Source organism: Oncorhynchus masou, chromosome 10 (assembly GCF_036934945.1).
Source record: "Oncorhynchus masou masou isolate Uvic2021 chromosome 10, UVic_Omas_1.1, whole genome shotgun sequence".
Lineage (NCBI taxonomy): Eukaryota > Metazoa > Chordata > Actinopteri > Salmoniformes > Salmonidae > Oncorhynchus > Oncorhynchus masou.
The window spans coordinates 53,257,792-53,280,383 of record NC_088221.1 but is presented as its reverse complement, the minus strand read 5'-3'; the positions used below and the strand labels follow the sequence as shown (position 1 = coordinate 53,280,383).

The 22,592-nt window shown below is 46.8% G+C and overlaps 1 protein-coding gene across 1 annotated transcript in view; it reads right to left on the bottom strand.

Annotated features, from left to right (window-relative positions):
• The window catches only part of si:ch211-45c16.2 (mitogen-activated protein kinase kinase kinase 13), a 186,366-nt gene that overhangs the window by 47,314 nt on the left and 116,460 nt on the right, over positions 1-22,592 (bottom strand). Inside the window, 2 exon segments of the mRNA XM_064977002.1 lie at positions 6,246-6,429; positions 7,419-8,114. Coding sequence (XP_064833074.1) covers positions 6,246-6,429; positions 7,419-8,043 — 809 coding nt within the window. The 5' untranslated portion in view covers positions 8,044-8,114.

Here is a 22,592-nt window from a genome sequence, read left to right as displayed (position 1 = left end):
GGGTCAGTGTAAGGGTTGTGAACCTACTTGAAGCTGATGATGTTGGGTCAGTGGTAGGGGTAGTGGATCTACTTGAAGCTGATGCTGTTGGGTCAATGGTAGGGGTAGTGAACCTACTTGAAGCCGATGTTGTTGGGTCAGTGTCAGTGTTAGGGGTAGTGTACCTACTTGAAGCTGATTATGTTGGGTCAGTGGTAGGGGTAGGGGACCTACTTGAAGCCAATGATGTTGGGTCAGTGTCAGTGGTAGGGGTTGTGAACCTACTTGAAGTCAATGATGTTGGGTCATTGGTAGGGGGCCTACTTGAGGGCCGATGATGTTGGGTCAGTGGTAGGGAGAGTGGAGCTACTTGAAGCAGATGATGCTGGGTCAGTGGTAGGGGTAGTGAACCTACTTGAAGCCGATGATGTTGGGTCAGTGTTAGGGATAGTGAACCTACTTGAAGCCGATGATGTTGGGTGAGTGTTAGGAGTAGTGGACCTACTTGAAGCCAATGATTTTGGGTCAATGTCAGTGTTAGGGGGAGTGAACCTACTTGAAGCGGATGATGTTGGGTCAGTGTTAGGGTTGTGAACCTACTTGAAGCTGATGATGTTGGGTCAGTGTCAGTGTTAGGGGGAGTGAACCTACTTGAAGCTGATGATGTTGGGTCAGTGGTAGGGGTAGTGGACATACTTGAAGCAGATGATGTAGGGTCAGTGGTAGGGATTGTGAACCTACTTGAAGCCGATGTTGTTGGGTCAGTGTCAGTGTTAGTGTTAGGGGTAGTGAACCTACTTGAAGCTGATGATGTTGGGTCAGTTATAGGGGTGGTGAACCTACTTGAAGCTGATGATGTTGGGTCAGTGTCAGTGTTAGGGGTAGTGAACCTACTTGAAGCTGATGATGTTGGGTCAGTGGTAGGGGTAGTGAACCTACTTGAAGTCAATGATGTTGGGTCAGTGGTAGGGGGCCTACTTGAAACCGATGATGTTGGGTCAGTGGTTGGGGTAGTGAACCTACTTGAAGTCAATGATGTTAGGTCAGTGGTAGGGGGCCTACTTGAAGCCAATGATGTTGGGTCAGTGGTAGGGGTAGTGAACCTACTTGAAGTCAATGATGTTGGGTCAGTGGTAGGGGGCCTACTTGAAGCCGATGATGTTGGGTCAGTGGTAGGGGTAGTGAACCTACTTGAAGTCAATGATGTTGGGTCAGTGGTAGGGGGGGCCTACTTGAAGCCGATGATGTTGGGTCAGTGTTAGGGATAGTGAACCTACTTGAAGCCGATGATGTTGGGTGAGTGTTAGGAGTAGTGGACCTACTTGAAGCCAATGATTTTGGGTCAATGTCAGTGTTAGGGGGAGTGAACCTACTTGAAGCGGATGATGTTGGGTCAGTGTTAGGGTTGTGAACCTACTTGAAGCTGATGATGTTGGGTCAGTGTCAGTGTTAGGGGGAGTGAACCTACTTGAAGCTGATGATGTTGGGTCAGTGGTAGGGGTAGTGGACATACTTGAAGCAGATGATGTAGGGTCAGTGGTAGGGATTGTGAACCTACTTGAAGCCGATGTTGTTGGGTCAGTGTCAGTGTTAGTGTTAGGGGTAGTGAACCTACTTGAAGCTGATGATGTTGGGTCAGTTATAGGGGTGGTGAACCTACTTGAAGCTGATGATGTTGGGTCAGTGTCAGTGTTAGGGGTAGTGAACCTACTTGAAGCCGATGATGTTGGGTCAGTGGTAGGGGTAGTGAACCTACTTGAAGTCAATGATGTTGGGTCAGTGGTAGGGGGCCTACTTGAAACCGATGATGTTGGGTCAGTGGTTGGGGTAGTGAACCTACTTGAAGTCAATGATGTTAGGTCAGTGGTAGGGGGCCTACTTGAAGCCGATGATGTTGGGTCAGTGGTAGGGGTAGTGAACCTACTTGAAGTCAATGATGTTGGGTCAGTGGTAGGGGGCCTACTTGAAGCCGATGATGTTGGGTCAGTGGTAGGGGTAGTGAACCTACTTGAAGTCAATGATGTTAGGTCAGTGGTAGGGGGCCTACTTGAAGCCGATGATGTTGGGTCAGTGGTAGGGGTAGTGAACCTACTTGAAGTCAATGATGTTGGGTCAGTGGTAGGGGGCCTACTTGAAGCCGATGATGTTGGGTCAGTGGTAGGGGTAGTGAACCTACTTGAAGTCAATGATGTTGGGTCAGTGGTAGGGGGCCTACTTGAAGCCGATGACGGTGGGTCAGTGGAAGGGGGAGTGGACCAGCTTGAAACCGATGATATTGGGTCAGTGGTAGGGGTAGTGGACCTACTTGAAGCCGATGATGTTGGGTCAGTGGTAGGGGGAGTGAACCTACTTGAAGCCGATGATGTAGGGTCAGTGGAAGGGGGAGTGGACCTACAGTGCCTTGCGAAAGTATTCGGCCCCCTTGAACTTTGCAACCTTTTGCCACATTTCAGGCTTCAAACATAAAGATATAAAACTGTATTTTTTTGTGAAGAATCAACAACAAGTAGGACACAATCATGAAGTGGAACGACATTTATTGGATATTTCAAACTTTTTTAACAAATCAAAAACTGAAAAATTGGGCGTGCAAAATTATTCAGTCCCCTTAAGTTAATACTTTGTAGCGCCACCTTTTGCTGCGATTACAGCTGTAAGTCGCTTGGGGTATGTCTCTATCAGTTTTGCACATTGAGAGACTGACATTTTTTCCCATTCCTCCTTGCAAAACAGCTCGTGCTCAGTGAGGTTGGATGGAGAGCATTTGTGAACAGCAGTTTTCAGTTCTTTCCACAGATCCCCAATTGGATTCAGGTCTGGACTTTGACTTGGCCATTCTAACACCTGGATATGTTTATTTTTGAACCATTCCATTTTAGATTTTTCTTTATGTTTTGTATCATTGTCTTGTTGGAAGACAAATCTCCGTCCCAGTCTCAGGTCTTTTGCAGACTCCATCAGGTTTTCTTCCAGAATGGTCCTGTATTTGGCTCCATCCATCTTCCCATCAATTTTAACCATCTTCCCTGACCCTGCTGAAGAAAAGCAGGCCCAAACCATGATGCTGCCACCACCATGTTTGACAGTGGGTATGGTGTGTTCAGGGTGATGAGCTGTGTTGCTTTTACGCCAAACATAACGTTTTGCATTGTTGCCAAAAAGTTCAATTTTGGTTTCATCTGACCAGAGCACCTTCTTCCACATGTTTGGTGTGTCTCCTAGATGGCGTGTGGCAAACTTTAAACGACACTTTTTATGGATATCTTTAAGAAATGGCTTTCTTCTTGCCACTCTTCCATAAAGGCCAGATTTGTGCAATATACGACTGATTGTTGTCCTATGGACAGAGTCTCCCACCTCAGCTGTAGATCTCTGCAGTTCATCCAGAGTGATCATGGGCCTCTTGGCTGCATCTCTGATCAGTCTTCTCCTTGTATGAGCTGAAAGTTTAGAGGGACGGCCAGGTCTTGGTAGATTTGCAGTGGTCTGATACTCCTTCCATTTCAATATTATCGCTTGCACAGTGCTCCTTGGGATGTTAAAAGCTTGGGAAATCGTTTTGTATCCAAATCCGGCTTTAAACTTCTTCACAACAGTATCTCGGACCTGCCTGGTGTGTTCCTTGTTCTTCATGATGCTCTCTGCGCTTTTAACGGACCTCTGAGACTATTACAGTGCAGGTGCATTTATACGGAGACTTGATTACACACAGGTGGACTGTATTTATCATCATTAGTCATTTAGGTCAACATTGGATCATTCAGAGATCCTCACTGAACTTCTGGAGAGAGTTTGCTGCACTGAAAGTAAAGGGGCTGAATAATTTTGCACGCCCAATTTTTCAGTTTTTGATTTGTTAAAAAAGTTTGAAATATCCAATAAATGTCGTTCCACTTCATGATTGTGTCCCACTTGTTGTTGATTCTTCACAAAAAAATACAGTTTTATATCTTTATGTTTGAAGCCTGAAATGTGGCAAAAGGTCGCAAAGTTCAAGGGGGCCGAATACTTTCGCAAGGCACTGTACTTGAAGCCGATGATGTTGGGTCAGTGGAAGGGGTAGTGGACCTACTTGAAGCCGATGATGTTGGGTCAGTGTCAGTGTTAGGGGGGGTGAACCTACTTGAAGCTGATGATGCTGGGTCAGTGGTAGGGGTAGTGGACCTACTTGAAGCGGATGATATTGGGTCAGTGTCAGTGTTAGGGGGAGTGAACCTACTTGAAGCGGATGATGTTGGGTCAGTGTTAGGGTTGTGTACCTACTTGAAGCTGATGATGTTGGGTCAGTGTCAGTGTTAGGGGGGGTGAACCTACTTGAAGCGGATGATGTTGGGTCAGTGTTAGGATTGTGAACCTACTTGAAGCGGATGATGTTGGGTCAGTGTTAGGGTTGAGAATCTACTTGAAGCTGATGATGTTGGGTCAGTGGTAGGGTTAGTGGATCTACTTGAAGCTGATGCTGTTGGGTCAGTGGTAGGGGTAGTGGACATACTTGAAGCCGATGATGTAGGGTCAGTGGTAGGGATAGTGAACCTACTTGAAGTCAATGATGTTGGGTCAGTGGTAGGGGGCCTACTTGAAACCGATGATGTTGGGTCAGTGGTAGGGAGAGTGGATCTACTTGAAGCAGATGATGCTGGGTGTTACGGATACAGTTATCCTGTGTGTGTATCCTGTGTGTGTGTTTCTTTTCTCTCCTTCTCCCCTCTCAGGTGAAAATCATCACTCCCCAATCAGTCAACAATCAATCATCAATCAGAAGACACACCTCCTCCTATTTCCTGACCTATCACAGTTCCTTCCCCAATGTTTAAAAACCCCATCATTTGTTTGTTCTAGAGCCCAGCTCAGCCCAGCCCAGCCCAGCTCAGCTCAATCTCTCTGTAAATGTCATGTCTGTAGGTCTCTGTGTTTCACTCTCTCTTTGTGTCGTAACCTCTCTTTTGTTTAAGCACCTCATAGCACTTTGTCATCACCTGTGAGTATTGTTTTTGGTTATGGTTTTTGTGTTTGATTGCTGGTGGAAAAGGGGGAAACCAAGACAAGTCGCCCATGGGCATACACTACCCGTAGGTGAACTTTGTTAAATACACTAGTTAGAACTGGGCGGACCACCCACTGTATTTTTGGTTAGTTAGTTAGCTGTTGTTAAAGTAGGCTAGTCTAGCTTAGGGGTGTTTTTGAATACTTATTGTTTCTTTCCTTGGGTCCAGCTCAGCCCCTTTTCCTGCTCCCCCCATTACCGTGTGTTTATAAATAAACCTAGAGTTTGACGGTAGATTTCAGTTGTCGTGCTTATTTCGTTCACACTTTTCCTTTGTCACAATAATAATTTGCGTGAGTTATGTTACGAGTCTCATTACCATCCCCCCTAGACTGTCGGGCCAAAAGGGATTCGTAACACTGGGTCAGTGTTAGGGATAGTGAACCTACTTGAAGCCAATGATGTTGGGTGAGTGTTAGGAGTAGTGGACCTACTTGAAGCCAATGATGTTGGGTCAGTGGTAGGGGTTGTGAACCTACTTGAAGTCAATGATGTTGGGTCAGTGGTAGGGTTGCGAACCTACTTGAATCTGATGATGTTGGGTCAGTGGTAGGGGTAGTGGATATACTTGATGCTGTTGGGTCAGTGGTAGGGGTAGTGGACATACTTGAAGCCGATGATGTAGGGTCAGTGGTAGGAATAGTGAACCTACTTGAAGCCGATGTTGGGTCAGTGTCAGTGTCAGTGTTAGTGTTAGGGGTAGTGAACCTACTTGAAGCTGATGATGTTGGGTCAGTGTTAGGGGGAGTGAAACTACTTGAAGCTGATGATGTTGGGTCAGTGGAAGGGGAGTGGACCTACTTGAAGCCGATGATGTTGGGTCAGTGAACCTACTTGAAGCCGATGATGTTGGGTCAGTGAACCTACTTGAAGCCGATGACGGTGGGTCAGTGTTAGTGTTTAGGGGTAGTGGACCTACTTGAAGCCGATGATGTTGGGATAGTGGACCTACTTGTAGCCGATGATGTTGGGTCAGTGGTAGGGGGAGTGGATCTACTTGAAGCCGATGATGTAGGGTCAGTGGAAGGGGTAGTGAAACTACTTGAAGCCGATGATGTAGGGTCAGTGGAAGGGGTAGTGAAACTACTTGAAGCCGATGATGTAGGGTCAGTGGAAGGGGTAGTGAACCTACTTGAAGCCGATGATGTTGGGTCAGTGGAAGGGGTAGTGGACCTACTTGAGGCCGATGATGTTGGGTAAGTGTTAGGCGTAGTGGACCTACTTGAAGCCGATGATGTTGGGGTGTTTGAGCTTCCTCAGATGTTTGATGTCTGTCTCTTTCTGCTCACGGACCTTCTTGATGGCCACCTCATTGCCATGGAGCTTCCCCAGAAAGACAGCCCCCTGCGCCCCGCTGCCCAGCCACTGCAGCTCCGAGATCTCCTCAAACGGGACCTCCCACATGTCTAGAGAGGACAGACACACAGACATGTTACTAATGGGACCTCCCACATGTCTAGAGAGGACAGACACACAGACATGTTACTAATGGGACCTCCCACATGTCTAGAGAGGACAGACAGACAGACAGACAGACAGACAGACAGACAGACAGACAGACAGACAGACAGACAGACAGACAGACAGACAGACAGACAGACAGACAGACAGACAGACAGACAGACAGACATGTTACTAACGCACTAACCGCTAGACTACCTTCTGCCAAGTTGTGGTTTAGTGGAAACCGAATGGCAAGCTGACCAACCACAAGGCTAAACCCATGTCTGTCAGGCCTAAAACCATACCGTTATGACTAGGCGTGTGCCCAGCTTGTGCAACCGACCCTGGGGAATAGAATTTCACCTCTACCCCCAGTTCACTCTGAGGGACAGGATTTCACCTCTACCCCCAGTTCACTCTGAGGGACAGGATTTCACCTCTACCCCCAGTTCACTCTGAGGGACAGGATTTCAGCTCTACCCCCAGTTCACTCTGAGGGACAGATTTCACTCTGTTCACCCTGAGGGACAGGATTTTAACCCCTACCCCCAGTTCACTCTGAGGGACAGGATTTCACCTCTACCTCCAGTTCACTCTGAGGGACAGGATTTCACCTCTACCCCCAGTTCACCCTGAGGGACAGGATTTTAGCTCTACCCCCAGTTCACTCTGAGGGACAGGATTTCACCTCTACCCCCAGTTCACTCTGAGGGACAGGATTTCACCTCTACCCCCAGTTCACTCTGAGGGATAGGATTTAACCACTACCCCTGTTCACCCTGAGGGATAGGATTTAACCCCTACCCCCTGTTCACCCTGAGGGACAGGATTTCACCTCTACCCCCAGTTCACTCTGAGGGATAGGATTTAACCACTACCCCTGTTCACCCTGAGGGATAGGATTTAACCCCTACCCCCTGTTCACCCAGACATAGTAGCAGGCAGTGTGTACCTTGTTGCTGCAGCTTGTATTCAGTGCTGTAGGTCTTCCCTATGATGTTCCAGACGGGTCTGAGACAGCCGAACAGGCCCTCCAGGAACCCCCCTCCTCCCGGTGCTCTGTGGAAGTGCAGTTTGATGTCATCATGCGGGTGAGGGTGGTTGTGGGTTCCAGACCCAGGGTGGTGTTGGTGTATGGGACACAACCCTTCCCTTGTCCCCTCCCCCTCGCCCCCGCTGCCACACCCCTCCTGGCCACATGACGCCGGTGACTCCGCCTCCTCGTGCTCCTGAAATTGGAGCACGCTGTTGTCAAACTGTCTCTGCTCCCGCCCAGAGTCCTCACTGAGCGCTGTGATTGGTGGGCTGGTGCCCAGCATAGCCTCCTCGTCCTGGCATGTGGGTGGGGCGAGCGTCATCAGGGGAACCAGGAGGTGTGTGGGAGGCGCTAGATCTGTGATGATCTGGGGGGGTAGAGGAAGGGGAGGGGCTGGGGTGTTGGGAGATGAAGTTTTCTTAACGCTGTCCCCCACCACAGTGTTCTTTAGCTCCTCCTTCAGCTTGCCAACAAGCAGGCTGGGGCACGACGCCCATGACAGCACCTCTGGAGAGCTACCCATGGTGCACTGCGGGAGCATGGGCCGCCCAGCGTCGCGGACAGAGAGAGGCCGTTCCTGACAGGAGCGGTTCTCTGAACTCAGGGAGTCACCTGCAGAGAGAGAGAGGGAGCGAGAGAGAGAGAGAGAGAGAGAGAGAGAGAGAAGGGGAGGTTGGGAGAGAGAGACAGGGAGGCAGACAGAGTTTACATACACCTTAGCTAAATACATTTAAACTCAGTTTTTCACAATTCCTGACTTTTAATCCTAGTAAAAATGCCCTGTCTTAGGTCAGTTAGGATCACTACTTTAATTTAAGAATGTGAAATGTCCGAATAATAGTAGAGAGAATGATTTATTTCAGCTTTTATTTATTTCATCACATTCCCAGTGGGTCAGTAGTTTACGATTACTATTTGGTAGCATTGCCTTTAAATTGTTTAATTTGAGTCAAATGTTTCAGGTTGCCTTCCACAAGCGTCCAACAATAAGTTGGGTGAATTTTGGCCCATTCCTCCTGACAGAGCTGGTGTAACTGAGTCAGGTTTGTAGGCCTCCTGGCTCGCACACATTTTTTCAGTTCTGCCCACAGATGTTCTATAGGATTGAGGTCAGGACATTGATTTACACTCCAATACCTTGACTTTGTTGTCCTTGAGCCATTTCACCACAACTTTGGAAGTATGCTTGGGGTCATTGTCCATTTGGAAGACCCATTTGCGACCAAGTTTTAACTTCCTGTCTGATGTCAGGAAGTTGCTTCAATATATCCACATAATTTTCCTACCTCATGATGCCATCTATTTTGTGAAGTACAACAGTCCCTCCTGCAGCAAAGCACCTCCACAACATGATGCTGCCACCCAAACGAGTCCTATATCGACATAACGTGAAAGGCTGCTCAGCAAGGAAGAAGCCACTGCTCCAAAACCACCATAAAAAAGCCAGCAGTTTGCAAATGGGGACAAAACTTTTGGGGGAAAGCTGGTCTGATGAAACAAAAATAGAACTGTTTCATAATGACCATCATTATGTTTGGTGGAAAAAAAACCGAACATCATCCCAAACGTGAAGCACTTCTTCCAAAGTTGTGGCAAAATGGCTTGGAGTGGCCCATGGAGTCCTTCACGGTTGGGTATATATATAGAAAGAGGAAGAGCTTCCTCCCATATATATATATACATACATACATACATACATACATACATACATACATACAGTGCCTTGCGAAAGTATTCGGCCCCCTTGAACTTTGCGACCTTTTGCCACATTTCAGGCTTCAAACATAAAGATATAAAGATATAAAACTGTATTTTTTGTGAAGAATCAACAACAAGTGGGACACAATCATGAAGTGGAACGACATTTATTGGATATTTCAAACTTGACAGGTGATACACAGAAAACAGGTGAAAACTACCCACAAAACACAGGTGGGAAAAGGCTCAGCCCAGCCCAGCCCAGCTCCTCAATCTCTCTGTAAATGCCATAGTTCTCAATCAGAGACAACTGTGAGTATTGTTTTTGGTTATGGTGTTTGTGTTTGACAGACAGCTGCCTCTGATTGAGAACCACACCACGTTAGCCAAACATAGAAATAGAAAAACATAGAACACAAAACATAGAATGCCCATCCCCCCAACTCACGCCCTGACCAAACCAAAATAGAGACATAAACACAAACCAAAATAGAGACATAAACAATAATCTCTAAGGTCAGGGCGAATGCCCAGCCCAACTCTCAAAATCATAAAAATAATCTCTAAGGTCTCTCTCTCTCTCTCTATATATCCAGAGAGAGGGGGAGAGAGAAATATATGGTAGGCTGATCCTATAATCCTCATACTAGGTTCTAGAGACTAGAGGTCGATCGATTAATCGGAATGGGTGATTAATTAGGGTCGATTTCAAGTTTTCATAACAATCGGTAATCTGCATTTTTGGATGCCGATTATGGCCGATTACATTTCACTCCACGAGGAGACTGTGTTGTAGGCTGACTACCTGTTATGTGAGTGTAGCAAGGAGCCAAGGCAAGTTGCTAGCTAGCATTAAACATATCTTATAAAAAACTATCGTAACATAATCACTAGTTAACAACACATGGTTGATGATTTTACTAGTTTATCTAGCGTGTCCTGCGTTGCATATAATTGATGCGGAGCCTGTTAAAACTCTTTTGGGATAGGGGGCAGCATTTTCACTTTTGGATGAATAGCGTGCCCAGAGTGAACTGCCTCCTACTCTGTCCCACATGCTAATATATGCATATTATTATTTGTATTGGCTAAAAAACACTGAAGTTTCTAAAACTGTTTGAATGATGTCTGTGAGTATAGCAGAACTCATATGGCAGGCGCAAACCTGAGAAAAATCCAACCAGGAAGTAGGAAATCTGAGGTTTGTAGTTTTTCAAAGCTACCGAATACACTGTGTCTATGGAGTCAAGTTGCACTTCCTACGGCTTCCACTAGATGTCAACCGTCTTTAGAAACTTGAATGAGGATTCTACTATAAAGGAGGGGCTCATGAGACCTGTTTGAGTCAGGGGTCTGGCAGTGTCTCTCAGGCTCGTTACACGCTCCCGACAGAGTTACCTCTCATTCCAGTGGTGTCTCAGTCTCGTGTCGCGTTCCCGACAGAGTTGCCTCTCGTTCCAGTGGTGTCTCAGTCTCGTGTCGCGTTCCCGACAGAGTTGCCTCTCGTTCCAGTGGTGTCTCAGTCTCGTGTCGCTCCAGACAGAGTTTGCTCTCGTTCCAGTGCTTTTCTTCAGACATAGGAATTCTCCGGTTGGAACATTATTGATGTTTTCTGTTAAAAACATCCTAAAGATTGATTCCTTACATCGTTTGACTTGTTTGTAAAGGACTGTAATGGAACTTTTGGTCTGGACGAAGTGCTTGCGCCTCATGAAGATGGATTACTGGGCTGAACACGCTAATTATAACATAATAACACACAGAAATACGAGATACGTCATTAATATGGTCGAATCCGGAAACTATCATCTCGAAAACGAGACGTTTATTCTTTCAGAGAAATACGGAACCGTTCTGTATTTTATCTAAGGGGTGGCTTCCATTAGTCTAAATATTCTTGTTACATTCTTGTTACATCGCAACGAGCCAGGCGGCCCAAACTGTTGCATATACCCTGAATCTGTTGCAAGAGAAGTGACACATTTTCCCTAGTTTAATATTGCCTGCTAACATTAATTTATTTAAACTAAATATTCAGGTTTAAAAATATATACTTGTGTATTGATTTTAAGAAAGGCGTTGATGTTTATGGTTAGGTACACATTGGTGCAACGACAGTGCTTTTTTTCACGAATGCGCTTGTTAAATCACCCGTTTGTCGAAGTAGGCTGTGATTCAATGAAAAATTAAGTCTATGATTTAATATTTGATAGAGCAGTCTGACTAAATGGTGGTGTTACGTCCGTCGTTGAATGAGTGAGACCAAAGCCCAGCGTGGAAAGTGTTCATGATATTTAATAATGAAACACCGACAAAACAACTAAATATAAACGAACGTAAAGCTCTGTAGCACTAAACAGCAACTATACAAAGACAGGATCCCACAAACTAGGGTGGAAAACAGGCTGCCTAAGTATGATTCCCATACCCGGCCAACAAAGAAATAGAAAACTAGAATGCCCACCAAAATCACACCCTGACCTAACCAAATAGAGAAATAAACTCTTTAAGGTCAGGGCGTGACAGGTGGTAGGCAGCAGCAGGTTCGTCAGCATTCATTCAAACAGCACTTTCCTGAACACAGAGACTGCTCTCCCTCCCTCCCTCCCTGAACACAGAGACCCTGCTCTTCCCCCTCCCTGTTCTCCCTCCTTCCCTCCCTCTGTCCAGACCTGAACACAGGGACCCTGCTCTCCCTCCCTCCCTCCCTCCCCCTGACCGGAACACAGAGTCCCTGCTCTCCCTCCCTCCCTCCCTCCCTCCCTCCCTCCAGACCTGAACACAGAGACCCTGATCTTCCCCCTCCCTCCCTCCCTCCTTCCCTCCCTCCCTCCTGACCTGAACACAGAGACCCTGCTCTTCCCCCTCCCTCCCTCCCTCCCTCCAGACCTGAACACAGAGACCTTGCTCTCCCTCCCTCCCTCCCTGAACACAGGGACCCTGCTCTCCCCCTCTCCAACTATCTCTCTTCTCCACTCTCCTACCGTAGCCGTGTGTTTAACAGACTGGTTAGCATTGGTACAGCATTAGCATAGCCGTGTGTTTAACATACTGGTTAGCATTGGTACAGCATCCCTCCACTCTCCTACCGTAGCCGTGTGTTTAACAGACTGGTTAGCATTGGTACAGCATCCCTCCACTCTCCTACCGTAGCCATGTGTTTAACAGACTGGTTAGCATTGGTACAGCATTAGCATAGCCGTGTGTTTAACATACTGGTTAGCATTGGTACAGCATCCCTCCACTCTCCTACCGTAGCCGTGTGTTTAACATACTGGTTAGCATTGGTACAGCATCCCTCCACTCTCCTACCGTAGCCGTGTGTTTAACATACTGGTTAGCATTGGTACAGCATCCCTCCACTCTCCTACCGTAGCCATGTGTTTAACAGACTGGTTAGCATTGGTACAGCATTAGCATAGCCGTGTGTTTAACAGACTGGTTAGCATTGGAACAGCATCCCTCCACTCTCCTACCGTAGCCGCGTGTTTAACAGACTGGTTAGCATTGGTACAGCATTAGCATAGCCGTGTGTTTAACATACTGGTTAGCATTGGTACAGCATCCCTCCACTCTCCTACCGTAGCCGTGTGTTTAACAGACTGGTTAGCATTGGTACAGCATTAGCATAGCCGTGTGTTTAACATACTGGTTAGCATTGGAACAGCATCCCTCCACTCTCCTACCGTAGCCGCGTGTTTAACAGACTGGTTAGCATTGGTACAGCATCCCTCCACTCTCCTACCGTAGCCGTGTGTTTAACAGACTGGTTAGCATTGGTACAGCATCCCTCCACTCTCCTACCGTAGCCGTGTGTTTAACAGACTGGTTAGCATTGGTACAGCATCCCTCCACTCTCCTACCGTAGCCGTGTGTGTAACAGACTGGTTAGCATTGGTACAGCATTAGCATAGCCGTGTGTTTAACAGACTGGTTAGCATTGGAACAGCATCCCTCCACTCTCCTACCGTAGCCGTGTGTTTAACAGACTGGTTAGCATTGGTACAGCATTAGCATAGCCGTGTGTTTAACAGACTGGTTAGCATTGGTACAGCATCCCTCCACTCTCCTACCGTAGCCGTGTGTTTAACAGACTGGTTAGCATTGGAACAGCATCCCTCCACTCTCCTACCGTAGCCGTGTGTTTAACAGACTGGTTAGCAGTGGTACAGCATTAGCATAGCCGTGTGTTTAACATACTGGTTAGCATTGGTACAGCATTAGCATAGCCGTGTGTTTAACAGACTGGTTAGCATTTACAGCATTAGCATAGCCGTGTGTTTAACAGACTGGTTAGCATTGGAACAGCATCCCTCCACTCTCCTACCGTAGCCGTGTGTTTAACAGACTGGTTAGCATTGGTACAGCATTAGCATAGCCGTGTGTTTAACAGACTGGTTAGCATTGGTACAGCATCCCTCCACTCTCCTACCGTAGCCGTGTGTTTAACAGACTGGTTAGCAGTGGTACAGCATTAGCATAGCCGTGTGTTTAACAGACTGGTTAGCATTGGTACAGCATTAGCATAGCCGTGTGTTTAACAGACTGGTTAGCATTGGTACAGCATCCCTCCACTCTCCTACCGTAGCCGTGTGTTTAACAGACTGGTTAGCAGTGGTACAGCATTAGCATAGCCGTGTGTTTAACAGACTGGTTAGCATTGGTACAGCATTAGCATAGCCGTGTGTTTAACAGACTGGTTAGCATTGGTACAGCATCCCTCCACTCTCCTACCGTAGCCGTGTGTTTAACAGACTGGTTAGCATTGGTACAGCATCCCTCCACTCTCCTACCGTAGCCGTGTGTTTAACAGACTGGTTAGCAGTGGTACAGCATTAGCATAGCCGTGTGTTTAACAGACTGGTTAGCATTGGTACAGCATTAGCATAGCCGTGTGTTTAACAGACTGGTTAGCATTGGTACAGCATCCCTCCACTCTCCTACCGTAGCCGTGTGTTTAACAGACTGGTTAGCATTGGTACAGCATCCCTCCACTCTCCTACCATAGCCTTGTGTTTAACAGACTGGTTAGCATTGGTACAGCATTAGCATAGCCGTGTGTTTAACAGACTGGTTAGCATTGGTACAGCATCCCTCCACTCTCCTACCAGCCGCGTGTTTAACAGACTGGTTAGCAGTGGTACAGCATTAGCATAGCCGTGTGTTTAACAGACTGGTTAGCATTGGTACAGCATCCCTCCACTCTCCTACCGTAGCCGTGTGTTTAACAGACTGGTTAGCATTGGTACAGCATCCCTCCACTCTCCTACCGTAGCCGTGTGTTTAACAGACTGGTTAGCATTGGTACAGCATCCTCCACTCTCCTACCGTAGCCGCGTGTTTAACAGACTGGTTAGCAGTGGTACAGCATTAGCATAGCCGTGTGTTTAACAGACTGGTTAGCATTGGTACAGCATCCCTCCACTCTCCTACCGTAGCCGTGTGTTTAACAGACTGGTTAGCATTGGTACAGCATCCCTCCACTCTCCTACCGTAGCCGTGTGTTTAACAGACTGGTTAGCACAGACAGCATCCCTCCACTCTCCTACCGTAGCCGTGTGTTTAACAGACTGGTTAGCATTGGTACAGCATCCCTCCACTCTCCTACCGTAGCCGTGTGTTTAACAGACTGGTTAGCAGTGGTACAGCATTAGCATAGCCGTGTGTTTAACATACTGGTTAGCATTGGTACAGCATTAGCATAGCCGTGTGTTTAACAGACTGGTTAGCATTGGTACAGCATCCCTCCACTCTCCTACCGTAGCCGTGTGTTTAACAGACTGGTTAGCATTGGTACAGCATCCTCCACATAGCCTTGTGTTTAACAGACTGGTTAGCAGTGGTACAGCATTAGCATAGCCGTGTGTTTAACAGACTGGTTAGCATTGGTACAGCATCCCTCCACTCTCCTACCGTAGCCGCGTGTTTAACAGACTGGTTAGCAGTGGTACAGCATTAGCATTTGTTTAACAGACTGGTTAGCATTGGTACAGCATCCCTCCACTCTCCTACCGTAGCCGTGTGTTTAACAGACTGGTTAGCATTGGTACAGCATCCCTCCACTCTCCTACCGTAGCCGTGTGTTTAACAGACTGGTTAGCATTGGTACAGCATCCCTCCACTCTCCTACCGTAGCCGTGTGTTTAACAGACTGGTTAGCAGTGGTACAGCATTAGCATAGCCGTGTGTTTAACATACTGGTTAGCATTGGAACAGCATCCTCCACTCTCCTACCGTAGCCGCGTGTTTAACAGACTGGTTAGCAGTGGTACAGCATTAGCATAGCCGTGTGTGTCCAGGGTGTGTATTCTCTGTTCTGTGGAAAGAAACCTGATCCCTTCGCCACAGCAACTGCTCCATCCCCAGATGCTGCAGTTCAGGATCATCTGACTAACATGGCATCTGACAGCAGGCAATCAGCCCAGTCCCAGAGATCCAGTGGGTTCGGCAGTAAGGGTTAGTGTGTGTGTGTGTGTCATTGTGTGTGTGTGTGTGTGTGTGTGTGTGTGTGTGTGTGTGTGTGTGTGTGTGTGTGTGTGTGAGAGAAGAGAGCTATGGCAGTCAGATTATCCTGTACTGAAGCACAGACAGACACACACCAGAGAAATGAGCCCCAAGGATTGACTTAACCAAGGGCAGCAACTCAATCATCAGGGGTCCTGTGTGGCTCAGTTAGAGCAGCGCTTGTAGAACCAAGCCATGTCATTATCGCTGGGACCACCCATATGTAAAAGAGTGGCCCCAGTCACTTTAGTCTTTGGACAGCGTCTGCTAAATGGGATATATTATTATTATTATATATTATAAGTTTGCAGAACACAACAATAGTAGGCTTGATTACCAACAACGACAGACAGGGAGGAGGTAATCCCTCAGAGTGGAGTGTCAGGAAAATAACCTCTCACTCAACGACAACAAAACAAAGGAGATCGAGGACTTCAGGAAACAGCAGAGCAGCCTTTAAATCCACATCTCGGGACAGTAATGGAGAAGGTGGAAGGTTTTAACAGTATTAAGTATTAAGTATTAAGTTCCTTGCACACACCGGACAAACTGAAATGGTCATTACACAGACAGCGTGGTGAAGGCGGCGCAGCATTACCACCATGTCATTATCAGTAGCAGCCTTGTAGAACCACCATGTCATTATCATTATCAGCCTTGTAGAACCACCATGTCATTATCATTATCAGCCTTGTAGAACCACCATGTCATTATCATTATCAGCCTTGTATAACCACCATGTCATTATCATTATCAGCCTTGTAGAACCACCATGTCATTATCATTATCAGCCTTGTAGAACCCCATGTCATTATCATTAGCAGCCTTGTAGAACCACCATGTCATTATCATTATCAGCCTTGTAGAACCACTATGCCATTATCATTATCAGCCTTGTATAACCACCATGTCATTATCATTATCAGCCTTGTAGAACCACCATGTCATTATCATTAGCAGCCTTGTAGAACCACCATGTCATTATCATTAGCAGCCTTGTAGAACCACCATGTCATTATCATTAGAAACCTTGTAGAACCCCCATGTTATTATCATTAGCAGCCTTGTAGAACCACCATGTCATTATCATTAGCAGCCTTGTAGAACCACCATGTCATTATCATTAGAAGCCTTGTAGAACCCCCATGAAGCTGTAGGCCTAAGAGCGCATCGTGTTCAGTCTTAATAATGAAACTTACTGAGGCCATCAAGTGACCGACCGGCTCGATTCGGTCTTATGTAGCAGCATTTGTAAATGTGTTTTTTACATTGGATAAAAGTAGAGACTCAGAGCTAGAAAAATGTATATTATACAGTACATTGCAGTTGAGGAACACTGGGAAAGTAATTATGGTTTGAAAGTTGATAAACCTGTAACCCCACTTATGAGAAAATGGCCCTTGAATGTTTTGGTACCTACTGGAGAGCTCTTCTTTGTCTCCACTCATTCAGCATCGTTCACACCCTCTTAAACTTAAACCACAACTATCTCTTTAAGGATTCACGTAAGGCCATGTACTAAACAACATTAGATTTCAAGTCTAAAGGCTGGTTCATACTACGTGTGTTCATGAATTCAATCTGGAGTGCCAGAGTGAGCTCTGGGTGTTCGTCTGAGCGTGCTCTCAGACGAGAGTGCTCTGAAATCAGAGTTTACAGCCAGACCGAATTTACCAGCTATGTCTATCGACAGTTGTCGCAGTGACATCATGAACCGTCTATTGAAATGGTTACTTGCATAGGTTCTGCTGTCCGGATCTCTGGCAGTCTCTATGGGGGTGCCACAGGGTTCAATTCTTGGACAGACTCTCTTCTCTGTATACATCAATGAGGTCGCTCTTGCTGCTGGTGAGTCTCTGATCCACCTCTACGCAGACGACACCATTCTGTATACTTCTGGCTCATCTTTGGACACTGTGTTAACAACCCTCCAGGCAAGCTTCAATGCCATACAACTCTCCTTCCGTGGCCTCCAATTGCTCTTAAATACAAGTAAAACTAAATGCATGCTCTTCAACCGATGGCTACCTGCACCTGCCCGCCTGTCCAACATCACTACTCTGGACGGCTCTGACTTAGAATACGTGGACAACTACAAATACTTAGGTGTCTGGTTAGACTGTAAACTCTCCTTCCAGACCCATATCAAACATCTCCAATCCAAAGTTAAATCTAGAATTGGCTTCATTTTTCGCAACAAAGCATCCTTCACTCATGCTGCCAAACATACCCTTGTAAAACTGACCATCCTACCAATCCTCGACTTCGGCGATGTCATTTACAAAATAGCCTCCAATACCCTACTCAACAAATTGGATGCAGTCTATCACAGTGCCATCCGTTTTGTCACCAAAGCCCCATATGCTACCCACCATTGCGACCTGTACACTCTCGTTGGCTGGTGTTACGTTCCCCAGTTTGTGTTGTAGTTTGTGTATTTCTGTGTGTTTATTTCAGGAAATGGCTTCCTGAAATCCCTCAAGCAGTTGATTGGTCGACTCCATGGCTAATTGGAGAGCTGACCCCGCCCCCTCGTCAAGACACAGCTGTCTCCAGTTACACATTCATTCTGAAGCTATATAAAAGCCAGTGTTCTGTTCAGGAGGGGTTTTTTTTGCTGGGAGGTCATTGCAGAGAGATTGAATGTGATAGAGAATCATTGCTGAGAGAGGAGGCTGATGGCTGTGGATAATTTACTATGTTAGTTGTTGGTAGCAGTTGGTATGTTCAGTGAGTTTGATGCTCAGATAGAGCTTATTTGATGTCCTTTGTTTCTTAGTTTGTTTGAGAAATTATTTGTTCTCCTGTTTCATTTGTTCCCAGGGGGAAGGGGAAGGCACCTAGGGAGTGCTTAGGCAAGAGGCCCGCGGGCATACATATACCCGTAGTATATTCACTGTCTAGGCACAATAGGTAAGACCTGGGCGGACCACCCCCTGTATTTTGGTTAGGGCACCAGGTGGTGCTAAATTAGGTAAGTATTGGTTAGGCAGGTAAGATAGGAGAGGGGGGGGCTTTGAGATGTACTTTCTTTGCTTTGGTTCCGTCCAGCCCCTATTACCGTGTAAAGGAATAAAGTCCTTGTAAACGGTACCACATTCTGTCTATTGTCATCCTTACTCGACCTACAGTCCATACCTTTTTCACTTCACGGAGAGTTGAGTTGTAGCAGGGTGTTGCGTTCCCTCTGCATAGAGGCGTGCGTAACAGCTGGCCCTCGCTTCACTCGTCGCCAAACCCACTGGCTCCATGTCATCTACAAGACCCTGCTAGGTAAAGTCCCCCCTTATCTCAGCTCGTTGGTCAACATAGCATCTCCCACCTGTAGCACACGCTCCAGCAGGTATATCTCTCTAGTCACCCCCAAAACCAATTCTTTCTTTGGCCACCTCTCCTTCCAGTTCTCTGCTGCCAAAGACTGGAACGAACTACAAAAATCTCTGAAACTGTAAACACTTATCTCCCTCACTAGTTTTAAGCACCAACTGTCAGAGCAGCTCACAGATTACTGCACCTGTACATAGCCCACCTATATTTTAGCCCTTAGCCCTTGAAGATGTAATCAGGGGACAGGTGATTTATACAATAGCCTTCTGTGTACTCTTTTCGACTTGCTCTCCATATTTGCAATAAAACACCAATATTTTCTCCATATCCTTAGCTATCATACTCTAATTCCACTGATTTCAAAACTCGGTACTCCAGAAATTCGAAAGCAACACTTTTGAAGATCATTGTAATTTCTTTTTTAAAAACAGCGTTAGACAGGATTACCTACACATACTGAGCAGCTCATGTTATAGACGGAAGTGTGCTACATGGCAGACCAATCCTAAGGCATCTCTCGGCATGTCCAGCCCATCCACTATCTCAGCCAATCATGGCTAGCGGGAAGGTTCCTGCCTTTTTCCATGGCAACCAAATAGACTCGTAATTTAACACGTTTATTGGTATTTACAGAAGTTTGTTATTAAGGCACATGAATGTCCAGAAGGAGAAAAATGCATTCCAAAAAAGTCTCTCCTGTGAAGTAATGGTCCCGTTTCCTGAAACGAATCTGAAATTTCAATACTTATATGGAGCAATGTCCTCCCGTATTGTTGGCTCCATGTTTGGTACATAGATGTGGACATCCACCAGGCTCTGGAGATGGAGGACATCATCTCCGTCCGGGATGTGGCCCCTATTTCACGTCACGGTCTGAAAAGGCTTTATGGATGAAGCCACAGTCAGCCTCACATCCGGGTACCACCCTCAGTCCAACAGGCAGGTGGAGAGGACCAACCAGGAGCTGGGGAAAGGAGTCACTTCCAGGACCAGCAGTAGATACGTCTACAACTCACTTTGTCACTCCTCCCCGGGCTGACTCTTTCCAGTGCGTCCTGGGTAATCAGCCGGCCCAGGCTACATGGAATCCGAGGCAGACCGAGGCGCATGCAGTGGACGAGTGCTTCTGCCGGATCAGGCAGACTGCCACCGCAGTGAGGCTCCCGTGTTCCAAACGCCATTATTGAAATGAAAGTGATCCACAAAAAGCACCTATGAAAATCAGGCAGAACGGTGGACATGGTAGAATAAATTGTCACCATCCCCATCCCCAAACTTGAAACTCACGCTCCGCCTATGAAATAATAATTGCCTCCACGTTTCTGTGTTTGGATTTTGCCTATAGGCTTCTTTGAAGCGAAGTAAGACATGCCTCATAATATGAAATAAAACATTTCAAGTTTCAAACAATGACGTATGTTTTCAAAATGCATACGGTCTCCAGATCACATTGTAAAGTGGTGGGTGAAGCCTGATGAGAAATAAAATGACCGGTATAGAAATAATAACAGCTCTTTTTTAATCACCAAAACTGTTTTTAACACGTGGTTTGCATTCAGCATTGTTGTGCAATGAATGACCGGTCTTCAAAAAGCAGGTTTTACTCCAGCAGCTGAGGAGCTGCAGAAGTCCTGCTCAGAATATGTGTAAAAACAAGATGCACGATGACCAATGGAAATACACACAGGCCAATTTAATTACGCAAATTAACCTAGAGAACAGTAAGCATGATGGTCAAATGGATTTCCATCAAATGTTGTTTCTATCAATGAATAAAAAGCATTATTTTGTCATGGGATTTATTTTCAGCCAATGGGATTGTTTTTCAGCCAATGGGAGGCTAAACCTTGGTGTGTGTGTGATAGAGGGCGTGGATGTTCTCATAATGCTCGATGTCACCTCCTGACAGAGAACATTACTGTCCTCAGAGTGATTCACTTTATAAGTCACTGATACCGCTAGTGGGCTCCGGTACCTTCCTCTCCTCTCCTCATCCCCCTCTCCTGTCCTCTTCTCTCCTCTCCTCTCATCATTCCCCTCTCCTCTCCTCTTCTCTCCTCATTCCATTCATCCTCTCCTCTCCTCTCTCATCACCCCCTTCTCCTCTCCTCTCCTCACCCTCCTCTCCTATCTTCATCCCATTCATCCTCTCCTCTCTTCTCCTCTCCTCTCTTCATTCCCCTCTCCTCATCCCCCTCTCCTCTCCTCTCCTCTCTGCTCTCTTCATTCCCCTCCCCTCTCCTCTCTTCTCATCCCCCTCTCCTCTCTTCTCTTCTCTTCTCCCCTACTCTATTTTCCTTCCCTCTCCTCTCACATCTCCTATCCTGTCCTTCATCAGAGGGCAGAGAGACTGAAAGAGAGAAGAGAGAGAGAGAGAGAGAGAGAGAGAGAGAGAGAATTACCGCAGAATCAAACATCATCACTGGCTATGCCTAAAATAGCTCCGGCACATTGAGCACGCTCACAGACTGCTACAAAACAAATCACCAACACAGATACACACTCACACAGACTGCCACAAAACAAATCACCAACACAGATACACACTCACACAGACTGCTGCAAAAAAATCACCAACACAGATACACACTCACACAGACTGCCACAAAACAAATCACCAACACAGATACACACTCACACAGACTGCTACAAAACAAATCACCAACACAGATACACACTCACACAGAAAAGTACACACACACACACTCCTGCTTATATGCACTTGATTGCAGGCACAACGCACACACACACACACACACACACACACACACACACACACACACACACACACGCACACGCACACAAGGTTAGAAGCAGCATCAGTGCACCGTATTACTGACAGCTGACAGAGTCCTTTCTCTGTCCAGAGAGAGAGATGAAAACCTACAGAGAGAAAACCAGGGCTGAGGGAGAGACAGAGGAGGAGAGAGAGAGAGGCTGATGCAGGCAAGAGAGATCCTGCAGTGTAAGCGGTAAGTGGAGTGGGCGGAAGAGAGGCTGAGAGGGAGAGATGCTGAGAGGGAGAGATGCTGAGAGGGAGAGATGCTGAGAGGGAGAGATGCTGAGAGGGGGAGATGCTGAGAGGGAGAGAGGCTGAGAGGAGAGATGCTGAGAGGGAGAGATGCTGAGAGGGAGAGATGCTGAGAGGGAGAGATGCTGAGAGGGAGAGATGCTGAGAGGGAGAGATTCTGAGAGGGAGAGATGCTGAGAGGGAGAGATGCTGAGAGAGAGAGGCTGAGAGGGAGAGATGCTGAGAGGAAGAGAGGCTGAGAGAGAGGCTGAGAAGGAGAGATGCTGAGAGGAGAGATGCTGAGAGGGAGAGATGCTGAGAGGGAGAGATGCTGAGAGGGAGAGAGGCTGAGAAGGAGAGATGCTGAGAGGGAGAGATGCTGAGAGGGAGAGATGCTGAGAGGGAGAGAGGCTGAGAGAGAGATGCTGAGAAGGGAGAGATGCTGAGAGGGAGAGATGCTGAGAGGGAGAGATGCTGAGAGGGGGAGAGAGGGAGAGATGCTGAGAGAGAGAGAGATGCTGAGAGGGAGAGAGGCTGAGAGGGAGAGATGC